The 15194-nt window shown below is 55.1% G+C and overlaps 1 protein-coding gene across 3 annotated transcripts in view; it reads left to right on the top strand.

Annotated features, from left to right (window-relative positions):
- Positions 1-15194, top strand: part of IFT172 (intraflagellar transport 172) — a 47140-nt gene that overhangs the window by 28585 nt on the left and 3361 nt on the right. For all 3 annotated transcript variants that reach the window (XM_055119855.1, XM_055119857.1, XM_004618943.2), the window contains 22 exons: positions 751-887; positions 1101-1208; positions 3508-3592; positions 3843-3935; positions 4402-4479; positions 4688-4936; positions 5036-5114; positions 5276-5396; positions 5557-5701; positions 7917-8006; positions 8379-8476; positions 8582-8717; positions 8806-8922; positions 9789-9931; positions 11666-11759; positions 11876-11940; positions 12128-12308; positions 12425-12534; positions 12613-12745; positions 14383-14481; positions 14926-15035; positions 15126-15189. In XM_055119855.1, coding sequence (XP_054975830.1) covers positions 751-887; positions 1101-1208; positions 3508-3592; positions 3843-3935; positions 4402-4479; positions 4688-4936; positions 5036-5114; positions 5276-5396; positions 5557-5701; positions 7917-8006; positions 8379-8476; positions 8582-8717; positions 8806-8922; positions 9789-9931; positions 11666-11759; positions 11876-11940; positions 12128-12308; positions 12425-12534; positions 12613-12745; positions 14383-14481; positions 14926-15035; positions 15126-15189 — 2535 coding nt within the window. The remainder of the gene's footprint in view (positions 1-750; positions 888-1100; positions 1209-3507; positions 3593-3842; positions 3936-4401; positions 4480-4687; positions 4937-5035; positions 5115-5275; positions 5397-5556; positions 5702-7916; positions 8007-8378; positions 8477-8581; positions 8718-8805; positions 8923-9788; positions 9932-11665; positions 11760-11875; positions 11941-12127; positions 12309-12424; positions 12535-12612; positions 12746-14382; positions 14482-14925; positions 15036-15125; positions 15190-15194) is intronic.

The raw sequence follows: 15194 nt of genomic DNA, 5'->3' as shown, positions 1-15194 counted from the left end.
ATAGAGTCCCCCTGAGCTCTGCCAAGAGTGATCCCTGAGCTAGGAGTAAGCCCTGAGCACTGCTGGGTGTGGCCCCAAAATCAAAAAGTAGAGAGGAAGAGGGAGGTAGAGACAGAGAGGAAACATTGAATTGACTTTTAAGCAACTCATGACTCCCAATATCCCATGTAGCGAGTAGTATGATGCCAGAAGCGGGTGTAGGAAGTGGAAGATTTCCAGCAAACAGGAAGATTATCCCAGGCATAACCACTGTCCTCAGTGAAGGCATGGGGGTCTTACGCAGATTCGCTCACTCATGTAGTGAAAACTTAAGACTACTTTAAATATTGACTTAGGGAGTGGAGAGATAGTGCAGCGGGCATGGGGCTCCCTTTGCATCCCCAGCACCACATAAGGTTCCCCACCACTACAGACCTCAGGTAAGCACCAAGCACAGCCGGGCATCACCCCACAACCCAAAAACTAAATTCTTAAAAAGTGAAACCTACCTGATGGCCGTGCTGGGAGCAGAAGTGGAGACTGTGCTTGTCTCTGCTCACGGGACCAGAGTGAACTTTAACCCCAGAATGGCATCAGAGATTAGGAGTGTCTATTTGCATAGACAAAGGAAGTGCAGGGAAAACAAGGGTCATGCCAGTCCCTGGAGGGACATGTGAGCTTGGCTGGGCTAGGGGTTCCTCTGCAGCTGAGTCAGAGGAGACCCTAACCTGGAATCTGGCGGGCTGGGGTGGGGGGATTGACTTTTTACAGGGTGATGTTATAGGACTGGAGCGGGGTGGGGGCAAGACTGAGGTAATGGTGACCGAAGGAGTGACCACAGTGGCCTACACCCTGGATGAGGGCCTTATCGAGTTTGGAACAGCCATTGATGACGGCGACTACACCCGGTGAGGGGCAGGGTGCCAGCCAGTGAGGGAGGGGAGTCCGGTTCTGAGGGAAGGGGGCCGGGAGGGGGTGTAACACTGGCCCCCAGCGACCCAGAGGCGGTTAGATACAAAGGGCCAGGATGGGCCTGGACATCACCTCCCCTGCCCTGCCCCCAGAGTCCAGCATCTTTCTGAGCCTGACTTCCTTCGGACCTCTGCTTCCCACCTCCCCAGGGCCACTGCCTTCTTGGAGACTCTGGAAATGACCCCAGAAACAGAGGCGATGTGGAAAACGCTGAGCAAACTGGCGCTCGAAGCCAGGCAGCTGCACATTGCTGAGAGGTGAGATGGAGCAGTAGAAGCGGGGCACCAGACTGGAAAAGGGCTAGTCTCGGGGCCCTTTATCCGGGGGCCACTGCCCTCAGCCAGTGGGGAGACGCTGCTTCCCTCGGCGTGCCCATGGCTGTCGCCAAATCTTCCTTAGCACATGCCGGGCTGTGGGCCTCCCCCTGTGGTAACTAAGCTCCCCCTTTCCAAGTTTGTAACCCCACAGTCCCTGCAGCACATGTCCATTCAGTGTCCGAGGTGGGACTGTGCCTAGTTGGACAGACCTGGGACTCCGAGCACCTGGGACCTCAATGGCAGCTCCACTTACTAAACAGCATGTGTGACCTGGAAAGTGATTTTGCCTTTCTAGGCCTTGGTGTCTCCATTTGCATAGTGCAGGGTGGGTAGGAGGGCCGGAGAGATAGGATAGGAGGTAAGGGGCTTGTGTGTGCCGACCGGGTCCAATCCCCAGCACCACCTGAGCATCACCTGGGCTCAGTCCTAAGCACACATCTAGGAGTAGTCACCAAGCACTGCCACATGTAACCCCCAGCAGGATAAAATAAAATGAGTAGGAAACTGGTGGGTACCTCCTGGGGCTGGAATGGTGGGGGAGAAGAGCAGCGAGTGTCCTGTGTATTAGCAGCGTTCCCTTAGACTGACCACTGCCACTTGCCACCAGAGTCAGCCCGGGGTCCCTCTTCTTACACCCGCCCCGCTTTTCCCCTTCCCCCTCAGCTTCACAGTCAGCAGATCTGAGGGGCCCTGATCCGGGGACTTCAGAACTTGTGATCGATCACCTGTCCTGACCTGTTCTTCCCCCCCAGGCCCCAGCAGAGCACCACCCTTTCCTGAGGGCAGTTGCCAGAAGCCCGATTGTCCCCTCGGGGCTGTTCTGGTGCCCCAGAGTCCATTTGCTTCACAGTGGGGAAGGCATTTCTTTAAAATACACCAAAAAAGAGCAGAGAGAGACTGGAGCACATGTACAAGGCCCAGAGCTCGACCCCCAGCCCCTCATGGCTTCCTGAGCTCTGGCTACAAAGGACCATTTCAGCAATGTTCTAAAACAAAACCCAAATGAAGGCCTGGAGAGATAGTCTAAAGGGCTGAGCATCTACTCTGCATGTCAGAAGCTTGGGTTCCATGAAAACTGCTGGGGGAGGCCCCAAACACTGCCAGGTGTGGCCCAGAAAACAAAAACAAATGAACAACAACAAAATCTGAAATTTGGGCTGGAGTAATAATACAGCGGGGAGGCTGATTGCCTTGCAAGCAGACAACTGGGTTTGATCCCCAGTATCCCATATGGTCCCTGAGCCACCACTAGGAGTAATTCCTGAGTGCAGAGCCAGGAGTAACCCCTGTGCATTGCCGGGCATGACCCAAAATTTTTTTTGTTTTGTTTTGCTTTTGGGGTCACACCCAGCAATGCACAGGGATTACTCCTGGCTCTTCACTCAGGAATTACTACTGGCGATGCTCAGGGGACTATATGGGATGCTGGGATTCGAACCCGGGTCGGCCGCGCACAAGGCAAACGCCCTACCCGCTGTGCTATCGCTCCAGCCCCCCAAAATTTTTTTTAAGAAAATCTCAGGGGCTGGAGCAATAGCACAGCGGGTAGGGCACCTTGCACGCGGCCAACCTGGGTTCGATTCCCAGCATCCCATATGGTCCCCCGAGCACCGCCAGGAGTAATTCCCGAGTGCAGAGCCAGGAATAACCCCTGTGCATTGCCGGGTGTGATCCCCCCCTCCAAAAAAAAAAATCTCAAACTTCCTGCGGGGACCTGAGGCCCTGTAATATTTGGCCTCTACTTTCTTCTCAGACCAGGAAGCCCTTTGCCCATGAGGCTTCAGCTGTGCTGGCTTTCTCTTGCCAAGCTCACTCCTGCCAGACAGTGTCAATCCAATACTTCCTCTGTCTGGAATGATTTGTATACACCTTGCCTGGCAGTGCTCGGGGCTTACTTCTGGCTTTATGCTAAAGCTTAGTCAGGGCTTCAGGGACTGTGTGTGATGCCGGGAATTGAAATGGGGTTCACTGCATACAAGTCTAGCTCCTTCCTTGCCACAGTACTATCTAGCCCTATCCTCTCAATTCCTGCCCACAGTACCACTCTTTTCTCCCAGATGAGATGCTGAGTAGCTCCAGGTAAGCTCACTCAGAGCTGCCCCCCGACTTTCTGGTTCATGTGACCTCTGCGTGTACAGTGGAGGCCAGTGTCCCCACTAACAGACACTCCGAGCATGTCTGTAGCAGTAGTGTGTCACCAAAACCTAATCACCTTACCATGACTGTTTTCATACTCCAGGTGCTTTTCTGCTTTGGGCCATGTAGCAAAAGCTCGGTTCCTGCACGAGACCAATGAAATTGCAGATCAAGTGTCTCGGGAATATGCAAGTATTACCCTCCTGGTGAATTTGGTCTCTCACCCACACTTAGCCCCACGTTTCCTGGATATCCACCAGTGCATTTTCTCTACCCACCTGCGTTCTTCCAGCCTCAAATCACAACCTCCAAACCCAGAAGCAGTTTAGCTTCTCCAATTGTAGTTTCCATCTCCCTCTGGCCTTCCTGGCTCAGCCCACAGAAAGAGAGGTGCCCACAGGCCTGGTGCAGCAGGCAGAAACCTCCTTTCCCCCACAGGGTGGAGAAGGAACAGATTTTTATCAGGTCCGAGCGCGTCTCGCCATGTTGGAGAAGAACTACAAACTAGCAGAAATGATCTTCCTGGAACAGGTAATGGAAGAGGCTATCAGAGGGAAGATGGAGAGTGAAAACTCAGGAAAAGAAGTTGAGCTTCCTAAAGTTTGGGGAGAAATTGTAGAAAAATCATTTGTTTCCTCTTCCTTCATATCCTCCTGTTCCACCTTGCAGTTCCTTCTCTGACTTTCCCCTCACACCCACCCTGAGCCTGTTCATGCCTTGCTTGGAGGTCAATCCAGGTTCTGGTGGGGGTAGGGGGTGCTATGACCTATCCACCTTGAGGCACTCTCTCTGTGGAAAATTGCTTTGGAAGGGGCTGGTGCAAATAATGGGCCCAAAGGCTGAGCTGCCTTTATTTTCATGGTAAACCTGCCTCTGCTTATGCAGGAAGTAAGGCTGAGGCTCTGTTCAAGTTCAAGCTGGCGCTTTAGCCAATCTGAGGCAACCTTCCCAGCCGATTTTGATCCTCGCCTCCTGGTGTCCCCCATGTTTCCCCTAGAACGCTGTAGAGGAGGCCATGAACATGTACCAGGAGCTACACCGTTGGGATGAGTGTATCGCTGTGGCTGAGGCCAAGGTACCAGCTCAGTCACCACAGCCATTCAATATCCCAGTTGCCCCGTGTTGTGGAGGCTGTTGGAACCCCGTTGCTGCTGGCACTGGCTGGGTGGTTGCGGGTAACTGGGAGGGTGTCCTGCAGTGGGATTGGAAAAGCCTGGGAGGCAGCAGGGCGGGAAGGGAGGCTGTGATTCCCTAACCCTCGTGCTCCCCTGTTGTGTGCCCAGGGGCACCCTGCCCTGGAGAAACTGCGCCGGGGCTACTACCAGTGGCTGATGGACACTCAGCAGGAGGAGAGGGCCGGGGAGCTGCAGGAGAGCCAAGGCGATGGGCTGGCGGCCATCAGCCTCTACCTCAAAGCCGGGCTCCCTGCCAAGGCCGCGCGGCTAGTGCTCACCCGGGAGGAGCTGCTGGCCAACACGGAGCTGGTGGGGCACATCACCACCGCCCTCATCAAGGGCGAGCTGTATGAACGGGTACGGCCCCCCAGCCCATCCTCCGCCTAGGGAATTGGGAGCCAACCCTTGAGTCTTGGGGTCACGAGAGTTGTCATTCTCATTCTGTTTGTATCTCAGGCTGGGGATCTCTTTGAGAAGATTCGAAATCCACAGCGGGCCCTGGAGTGCTACTGTAAAGGCAATGCATTCATGAAAGGTGCCAGCCTCCGCACCAGCCGGTGCCACCCCATAGACTCTTCCCATTCCCCTGGCACTGATCTGGGGGCATCTGGTGTGAGGCGGGGACTGTTTTTGCTCTGTCCTGCACCACTTCCTACCTCTTCCCCATCGCTCATTTCCCCATCTCTTCCTTGGCAGCGGTGGAGTTGGCACGCTTGGCCTTCCCAGTTGAGGTGGTGCGCCTAGAGGAGGCATGGGGTGACCACTTGGTGCAGCAGAAGCAGCTTGACGCAGCCATTAACCACTACATAGAAGCTAGGTAGGGGGGTGTGGTGTACACAAGAGATGGGGTATGAGATGAGGTGATGGGCAAGGTCGGGCAGGCAGCCAGACCAACAGGAGAGATCTCCGAGTGGAGGCTGGAGTGGGCATGGGATGTCTCCCCCTTAGTCTACCTCGTCCCCTCTCGCCTCTGCCAGATGCTCCATTAAGGCGATTGAGGCGGCCCTGGGTGCCCGCCAGTGGAAGAAGGCAATTTACATCTTAGATCTCCAGGACCAGAACACGGCGTCCAAGTACTATCCTCGTGTGGCCCAGCACTATGCGTCTCTGCAGGAGTATGAGGTGAGGCGAGCTCCAGGCTGCTGCAGCCTTAGCCTTGTGTGTCGGGCCAGGAGAAGGGGTGCATGCAGACCATGTGGAGGGGATACAGGGGGCCACGTGGAGTGGGTGAAGGCAGGCGACAGGAGTGCAGGCAAGCTGGCTTTCTGAGGCCCAGCTGCCTCCCTACATGGTGCCACCTGCCCCCCACAGGGGAAGCCAGAGGTTTCTCCCTCAGAGATTTCTTCCTCACTGCACGCCACCCTGGTGCAGCCTTCTCCCCGGTCCATCAGCAGGTCTCCAGCTCTTTGTAGTGGCAGGAACAATTCTCCACAAATCTCTGAGCAAAGAATTGCCTTGTAGCCAAATTGTGGGCCATTTTATTTTTTTATTTTTGGGCCACACCCAGAAGTGCTCAGAGCTTACTCGTCAGGGAGCTCAGGGGACCTATGGGGTGCTAGGACTCTGACCCAGGTTGGCCACGTGCCCTGCCTGCTGTACTGTCTCTCCGGCCCTGCAAGAGGCTCTTTTAAACTCCCACTGAATCCTCTCATAACATTTGGGGTTGGTCTTCCTGACTTATTTTGTTTTTTTTTTTTTTTTTTTTTTTTTGCTTTTTGGGTCACACCTGGCGATGCACAGGGGTTACTCCTGGCTCTGCACTCAGGAATTACCCCTGGCCGTGCTCAGGGGACCATATGGGATGCTGGGATTTGAACCCGGGTCGGCCGCGTGCAAGGCAAACGCCCTACCCGCTGTGCTATCTCTCCAGCCCCATCTTCCTGACTTATTTTGGAGCCTCCCAGTGGTGCTCAGGAAGCCCAAGGCCTCGGTGTTTCTTGGTTCAATGCAGGAGTCTGAGGCTATGGTACTGCTCGGCTCCACCAGTGCTGGATACCCAAGACCCTGTAGGGTGAGGGGAAGCAGGGCTGCACCAGTGAGGTCCAGGTGGTATCAGGATTAAACTTAGGTCGGGCACATACTAGACACGTGACCTAGCCACCATCCTGGGCCCTCTTTTTGACAAAGCACCAGAATATCCAGGACACCCTGTTTTTTTCCCAGCCATGGTAGCCCAGGCTTAGCTCCTTCCTGGAGGTTTCATACATTTTTTTTGGCGGGGTTCACACCCAGTGATTCACAGGGATTAACTCCAGGCTCTGCACTCAGAAATTACTCCTGGCGATGCTCTGGTGATCACATCAGATGTTGGGAATCGAACCCAGGTCAGCTGCGTGCAAGGCAAATGCCCTACCCACTGTATTATTGTTACAGCCCCTGATCCCTTTTTTTCCACCTTTTTTTAAAAAATTGAATCACTGGGGCTGGAGCAATAGCACAGTGGGTAGGGTGTTTGCCTGGCACGGGGCCAACCCTGGTTCAATTCCCAGCATCCCAAATGGTCCCCCAGGCACCACCAGGAATAATTCCTGAGTGCAGAGCCAGGAGTGACCCCTGTGCATTGCCGGTTGTGACCCCCCACCCCAAAAAATAAAAATTGAATCACCTGCCCAAAAGGAAAGAGAGGAGAGAGGAAGAGAAGAGAAGCGCCTTCCATAGAAGCAGGCGGGGTGGAGGGCAGGGGAGGTGGTGGGAGGGAACCTGGGGACACTGGTGCTAGGATGGGTGTTGTAACACTGTATGACTGAAATCCAGTTGGAAACAGCTTTGTAAGGGTCTATCACACAGTGATTCAATAAAAAAGATTTAAAAATTTTTTAAAAATTTAAAATTGAATGACCACAAATGCCAGAGCTAACACAGTTACTCATGATTGAGTTTCAGGCATATAATGCTTCAACACCAATCCCTTCACCAGGGTCCATTTCCCTCTTCTGAGATCCTAGTTTCCCTCCCGCCCCTCAGTTTCCTTCACTGTTTCCCTCCATTGTCCTGGTGTTCTCTTCCCTGACCTGCCACCCAGTCCCACCCCCTTGGCATGTGTCCTACTGAAGACCAGTTGTCCTGCTCTTCATTTCTGTTGCCTTCGGGCATTTGTTATTCCCCAACCATGTTATTTCATGCCCCTGTGAGGCACATGAGGGGGATCATTCTGTGTCTGTCCCTCTCCCTCTCCCTTCACTAGCACGAAACACTCCAGCTCCACCCACGCAGCAGCAGATTGCATAACTTCATCTTTTCATATGGTATTCTTCTGTGTACCAGATGTGATCTTTCCTCTTCCCAGCGCTTTACCTCTGTTGCTCTGACCCTGTGCACCCACCCCTTGCCTCCACAGATTGCAGAGGAGCTCTACTTGAAGGGCGACTGCACAAAAGATGCCATCGACATGTACACACAGGCTGGCCGCTGGGAGCAAGCCCACAAGGTGGAGAGCACAGGAGGATCCCCCATCTCTTTCCCTCACCTCTCCTCACCCGCTTCCGAGGGTTCCCGAGATGAAAAAGATGACCCGGAAAGAGGCTGGGCCACCCTGATCTCTCACTGTGGGGACAAGACTTGGGAGCTGGGCCCAGAAATGTACTCCCGAAACCTCCAGTCACCTCGGCCCTTGGGTCATGCTCCCGGGCGGGCTGACGGGCCCCTCGGCACCTCCTCCTCAGTGGGTTAGAGTTCTGGTGTCCCTCGCGGACGCTGAATTCACTGAACTGTGCGAGGCAAGCTCAGGCCCCACGGTGGCTGCTGGAAAGGGGCTCTGAGTTTTCAGGCTCTGAGGCTCCCCCATCTCGTGTGTCCACAGCTGGCGCTCAAGTGCATGAGGCCCGAGGATGTGTCAGTGCTGTACATCACTCAGGCCCAGGAGTTGGAAAAGCAGGGCAAGTACCGTGAGGCCGAGAGGTAAGTGCGCGATTGGGGGTCTTGTGCCCCCACCCAGAGGCAGAGACAGTCACACCTGAAGCTGGGGCAGGGAGGCCACCATCTTTCTCCCTTCCTGCAACCCAGGCTGTATGTGACCGTGGAGGAGCCTGATCTCGCCATCACCATGTTCAAGAAGCACAAGTTGTATGATGACATGATCCGCCTGGTCGGGAAGCACCACCCTGATCTCCTCAGCGACACTCACCTACATCTGGGCAAGGTGAGCCTTTCTGTCCCCGCAGCTGTGCGCAGGCAGTGCTCTCACCACCCCCAGCCCACCTGCAGCTGAGCCACCTTCCCTCCCACAGGAGCTGGAGGCCGAAGGCCGCCTGCAGGAGGCTGAGTACCACTACCTGGAGGCCCAGGAGTGGAAGGCAACAGTGAACATGTACCGGTCCAGTGGGCTTTGGGAAGAGGCCTACAGGGTAAGAGGGCCAGGCCACTCTGAGGGGGTCATCCCTCCCTCTTTCTTTCCCACTCTTTTTTTGTTTGTTTGTTTGTTTCGGGCACCAAACTCAGCGGTGCTTATGGGCTACTTCTGGCTCTGTGCTCTGAGCTCCCAGAGGCACTGGGGGCCCCTACAGTGCTGGGGGTCTGTGCTCAGCACGTTGAGTGTCTCCAACCCTCTTTCTCTTTCTCCCTTTTTTCCTTTTTTATGTTTTTTTTTTTTTGGTCACACCCAGTGATCCTCAGAGATTACATCTGGCTCAGTGCTCAGGGATCACTCCTGGTGGGGCTTAGGGGACCATATGAGATGTGGGCGATTGAACCTGGATGAACTGCATGCAAGGCAAGCGCCTTACCCGCTGTACCATGGCTCTAGCCCCATCTTTCCCTCTCTTAAAATGACCAGTTTTTGGTGTCTTTGAAAACCATATCTATACACACAATTTCACCGCCATTTGGGGTTTTTTGTTTGTTTTTTTGTTTTTGCTTTTTTTTTTTCTTTTTGGGTCACACCTGGCGATACACAGGGCTTACTCCTGGCTTTGCACTCAGGAATTACTCCTGGCGGTGCTCGGGGGACCATATGGGATGCTGGGAATCGAACCTGGGTCAGCCGCGTGCTGTCGCTCCAGCCCTCACCTCCAGTTTTAAGGTTTCCTGGAAGGCCAGAATTATCCTTGGGTCTTAGTTAGCGCTCTTCCGATTTTAGAACAGCTCCCAGATCCTTGTCAAAATGTAGGCCAGGTGCATGTTCTAGAGCAGGAAGAGAAGATCCACTCAGCGTTGAGCAGGAGGTGGCCGTGTGCCCTTACTTTAGAGCTGGCCTGGTGCCTCTGCTTTGCAGGTGGCCAAGACTCATGGTGGAGCCAACGCTCACAAGCACGTGGCCTATCTGTGGGCCAAGAGCCTGGGTGGAGAGGCTGCTGTCAGACTGCTCAAGAAGTTGGGTCTCCTGGAGGCTGCTATTGACCATGCGGCAGACAACTGGTGAGGCCCTGAGCATCTCTCTCCACTGCCTTTGTCCCCAAAAAATGCAGAGAAAGAGCAAAATGCAACCCAAAAGCAGTTGCAAAAGCTAAGACAAGACATGAGAAGTCTCGGGAGAAGCTGACGCAGAGGGAAAGTGGGCTAGCCTCACTAGGGAGCAGTGTCACGTTTCTCCTTCCTTCCTAAGGAAAGGGTCTAAGGGCCTCCCAGGCTCAGGGCTGCTAAACACGTGGCTGAGTCTCAGTAACGGAGGAAGTGCGCTTGCCTCAATAGCAGAAGATGCTTCTCTGAAGCCGATGCAGCAGTGGCTGCCGAGGGTCATCTCTGAGGGTTTCCTTTCCATGTGACTCAGAGAAGGGTAGCGCCAGGTGACTGTCCCCTCTCTGCTTCTTTGTCTCTCTGGTTAGAAGGCTACTCTTTTTCTTTTTTCCAGTTGATAAGAGCAGATTTGCTTTTCTGATTTTCTTTATTGGTCCCTTTTTCTCCCTACAATATTTGCCTTTCTGTTTGGGTTTTTGTTTTGTTGGGTTTTTTTTCTACCTTTCTTATTCTTATTTCTGTTCCTCGTGTGAAAAGGTTTTTGGGGCAAGAGCAATAGCACAAGCACAGAAGGTGGGGTGCTTGCTTTGCATGCAGCTGACCTGGGTTTAATCCCTGACATATCAGATGGCTCCCCAAAGCTTGCCAGGAATATTTCCTGAACACAGGGCCAGGAGTAGCCCTGAGTACTGCTGGGTGTGGCCCCAAAAAACAAAAAGGTTTCTGTTTGTGGTTTTGAGAATGGACTCCAGGCCCTCTACTTGCAAGGCCCGTGCGCTATCACAGTCTCATCTTGGCCCACAAAGACATTTTTGTTTTTGTTTTTATTTTGGGGCCACACCTAGCAGTGCTTAGTGGTTACTCCTGCCTCTGCACTCAGGGATCACTCCTGGGGGGCTTAGGGGAGGATATGGGGTGCCAGGGGTCGAACCCACATCAGCCTCATGCAAGGCAAGCACCCTACCTGCTGTACAATCTCTCTGGCTCAAGGTTTTTTATTTTTACTTTGGGGCCACACCTGATGGTCTTAAGGCAGCGGGGCCCGGGTGGGAGCGGGGATGGAGGTAGATGTGGCTACTCTCACTCTGAGCTCAGGGGTCAGTCCTGGGAGTGCTTATGGGGCCATGCAGTACCAGCGTCAAACTCCACACTCCTTCATGCAACATCTGCACTCAACTGATTGAAGTGCCATATCCCGAGCCCCCAGAGAAGCCGTGTGTGTGTGTGTGTGTGTCTGTGTGTCTGTGTGTGTCTGTGTGTGTGCGTCTGTGTATGTGCACTCGCCTGTGCATGTGTGTGTGCGCCACACCCATCAGTGCTCAGGACTTATTCCTGGCTCTGCACTTAGGGATTATTCCTTACAGCACTTGGGGATGAGGACATAGTTCTGGGATCAAACCCAGGTTGGCCAACTGCAAGGGAAAAGCTCTCCCCGCACCCCTGAAAGTAAGCCTTGAGTGTGACTTTTTTTGGTTTGGGGGGGTTTGGTTTTGGTTTGGTTTGGTTTGGGGCCACACCGACTGTGCTCAGGTCTTACTCCTGACTCACTCCGGAATCACTCCTGGTGGGGCTGGGGGGACATATATGGGGTGTCAGGAATGGAACCCAGGTCAACTATGTGCAAGGCCAGCACTCTACCCACTATACGATCTCTCTGGCCCCCAGTGTGGACTTTCTCTGCACCTTCCATTTCAGCTCCTTTGAATTTGCATTTGAACTCGCTCGGCTGGCCCTCAAGCACAAAACCCCTGAAATTCACCTACGCTATGCCATGTACCTGGAGGATGAGGTACCGCTTCTCCAGTGCCTTTGACCCCTGATCCCCTTGACCCCTGACCACTGATGCTTCTTTCCAGGCCTCTGAATGCCTCTCTCCACTTGTTTGGGGTCCTTTTCTCCCTTCAGGGCAAATTTGAAGAGGCTGAAGCTGAGTTCATCAGGGCTGGTAAACCCAAGGAAGCCGTCCTCATGTGAGTTGCCCTTGAATTCCTCACCCTGCACGCCTGGGCACAGCCACCCATATCCTTTCTTGTTGTGTCTGTATCTAACCCCAAAACCCACATGTCACGTCAGCCCCCTCAGTGACAGGGCTGCCTGCACTACCTCGTGAACCCTTGGTCCCACACTCAGCCTGTCTGTGTTCCCATCTGCGAGCAGGTTTGTCCATAACCAGGACTGGGAGGCAGCTCAGCGGGTGGCTGAGGCCCACGACCCCAACAGCGTCGCCGAGGTGCTGGTGGGGCAGGCCCGGGGGGCCTTGGAGGAGAAGGACTTCCAGCGAGCAGAAGCGCTGCTGCTCCGCGCCCAGCGGCCAGGCCTGGCCCTCAGTTACTACAAGGTGGGGCTGCTTAAGCACTGTGATCTTAGGGAGACCCTGGGACTCAGTATCGGGGCGGAGAAGGAGAGATAAGGGGCGGGAAGAGTGCCCCGAGCACCCCCTTTCCCTGCGAGCAGGAGGCTGGGCTTTGGAGCGACGCCCTGCGGATCTGTAAGGACTACATGCCCGGGCAGCTGGAGGCCCTGCAGGAGGAGTACGAGCAGGAAGCATCCAAGAAGGGAGCCAGGTGGGCAGCGCTGGGCAGCTGGTGGGGCGAAGGGAGGGGGAGGTGCCACCCACAGGGTCACCAGTGCCCTCTCCACAGGGGCATGGAAGGGCTGGTGGAGCAGGCGCGCCAGTGGGAGCAGGCGGCTGAGTATGGTCGTGCTGTCGACTGCTATCTCAAGGTGCGAGACACCGGCAGCAACAGTGGCCTGGTGGAGAAGTGCTGGATGAAGGTGAGGCCCAGCCCGCTCCCAGGCCCTGCTCAGAACGCCCCTCCAGCCTTCTTGTTCTGCGGGGTCCCTCCCTGGCTGGCCAGCAGGGGCAGGGGGCTGCGAAAAGAGTGGTCACATGGATCCTGACCTCCAGCGAGAGGGAATCAGACCAGCTCCCACCCGGCCTCCAGTCATGAGTATTTGGGAAGACCAAAGTGTGTGATTTTGAGTGGGGCTGGGAGAAGCAGGAAGACCCTGCTGGCTGGAGGACTCAGGGACAGGCCCAGACCCTGCAAGGGACCTGCTGGAGGCTACAAAGCCTGCTGAGCAGAGGATGCTCCTGAGGGAGCAGCCAGGCCACTGTTTCGTGGGTTCAGATTTAGGATTGTATTTCAGTTCCTCTGCACCCTTGAAGCAGGCTGCCTTCAAGGCAGGGAATGAGGGTGTCAAAAGCTAGAGGGAGCAGAGGGAGGTGCCTGCCTCCAGCAGGAAGTGTGGGTGAAGGCGCCCTGCAACATTTCCTGCAGTTGTGTCAGGCCCCATGCCGGGGTTCCTAGGAGGTCAAGGGGAGGCATTAGGAAGAGGGCCCGGCGCAGGCCTTGAGCTTACCATCACTCATCGGTGAGGATTGGGCGAGCAGCTGCGGGCTCTGGGGCCCTTTTGGCCAGGTCCATGCGTGACAAGCTCTGGCTCAGAGAAGGCAGAGGCTGGCACCCTGAGTGGGGCCTCCGGGAAGCTCTCGGCAAGAAAAGGAAAAGTGGCAGTGGGGTTGGAGAGAGCTCAACAGGCTGAGCGTAGGATTTGAATCCAGGAGCCCTGGCCCCAATCCCTGACACCACCGGGAGTGACCCCCCCACCCCCTCCGCCCTTGCTGAGTAACATGCCAGGTGTGGCCCCAAGACAAAAACAGGCAGAATTGTTCTAGCAGGCAGTCTGCCGCTCCTTTTTCTGTACCAACTCTTGGGTGCAGGTGGATTTGAGGGGCAGCACATCTCAGGGAGAAGCCACTGGGAGCACGTGGCGAAGGTGAGGAAAGTGCTGCTCTAGACCCACTGGCACTCGAGATGATGAGTGTGAGGCCCAGAAAGACACAGCACAGACCATCCTGAGTGCCCTGGACTTCCAGCTTGGAGCTTCCTTATTCCGTGTCACCAAGATTCTGTTGTGACAACTGGAGAGGCCAATCACTGAGACCGACCCAAATAGTGACCTCAGATCCCATGAAGGATGCATGCAAGAAGACAGCTGGCGGGACACACACCCACTGGGGGTTTAAAGGCTCCAGGGGGCTGGAGATCTAGAGGTGGAGCACATGCCTTGCATGTGTGAGGCCCCTGATTGGATCCCTTGCACCATGTGAGACCCCCACACCCACCCCAAGTCCTGCTGGTGTCTGGACTTGGTGCCCCCTGGCACTGGGAAACCCAAGCCTCAAACTGCCAGGTCTGCACTGAGTCTAGAATTTGTGGGAGTGGACCCCAGTGCCCCAGCACTGCTAGGGAAGCCCCGATCAAACATGCCAATAAAGACTCCCTTGACGAGGTGGACTGTGCCCGGGCAGCAGGGGGGAGGGCAGAACACAAGTGAACTAGCAGCTGTCAGACTACACAGGGGCCCCAGCGGTATCTGTCCCTCACTTCTCTCCTCTGCTCTCCCAGGCAGCCGAACTTGCCATCAAGTTTCTGCCCTCCCAGCGCAGTCTGGAAGTAGTTCGGGCTGTGGGGCCCCAGCTGATTGGAATCGGAAAGCACAGTGCTGTAAGCCGGGGATGAAAGGGCCTCAGGGGCTGGAACAGGGTGTGGTGGGTAAGGTGCAGTTTGATCCCTGACGCTGCTGTGGTCCCCCAAGTACTGCCAGGCGCAGCTCCCTAGCACTGCTGGGTGTGGCCCCAAAACTTCCACTGCCCTTCCTAGTAAAAGAAAAGACTTCTATGGGGATGGAAGAGACAATGGCAAGATGCCCAGGAAGGGAGGGAGAGAGGTCTCTTGGCAAGTCTGACACGGGGACTGTGGGTGCAGAGCAGAGAGCTGGGGAGTCAGAGGTGTGGAGGGAGAGGAGAGGGGTGTGGAGTGGGAATAGGAGTGTGTGGCAGGAGGAATGTGGGTGTGGCAGGGGTTGGGCAAGCCAGGGGCATAGAGGGGGAAACTGAGGGTGTGGAGTGGGAAGCCAACCTCACTTCTGCACCCCTACCCACCCTGCAGGCCGCAGAGCTCTTTCTGAACCTGGACCTTGTAAAGGAAGCCATTGATGCTTTCATTGAGGGTGAGGAGTGGAACAAAGCCAAGCGTGTGGCCAAGGAGCTGGACCCCCGGTATGCGCAAGCACTACCTTTTGGAACCTTCTCCTGCCTCCTCCTGTAACCGAGGAAGGTTCTGGACGTGCAAGCTCTACCTCTTCACAGGTATGAAGACTATGTGGACCAGCATTACAAAGAGTTCCTCAAGAACCAGGGCAAAGTGGACTCGGTGAG

Source organism: Sorex araneus, chromosome X (genome assembly GCF_027595985.1).
Source record: "Sorex araneus isolate mSorAra2 chromosome X, mSorAra2.pri, whole genome shotgun sequence".
Lineage (NCBI taxonomy): Eukaryota > Metazoa > Chordata > Mammalia > Eulipotyphla > Soricidae > Sorex > Sorex araneus.
This window is presented reverse-complemented; position numbering and strand designations above follow the sequence as displayed.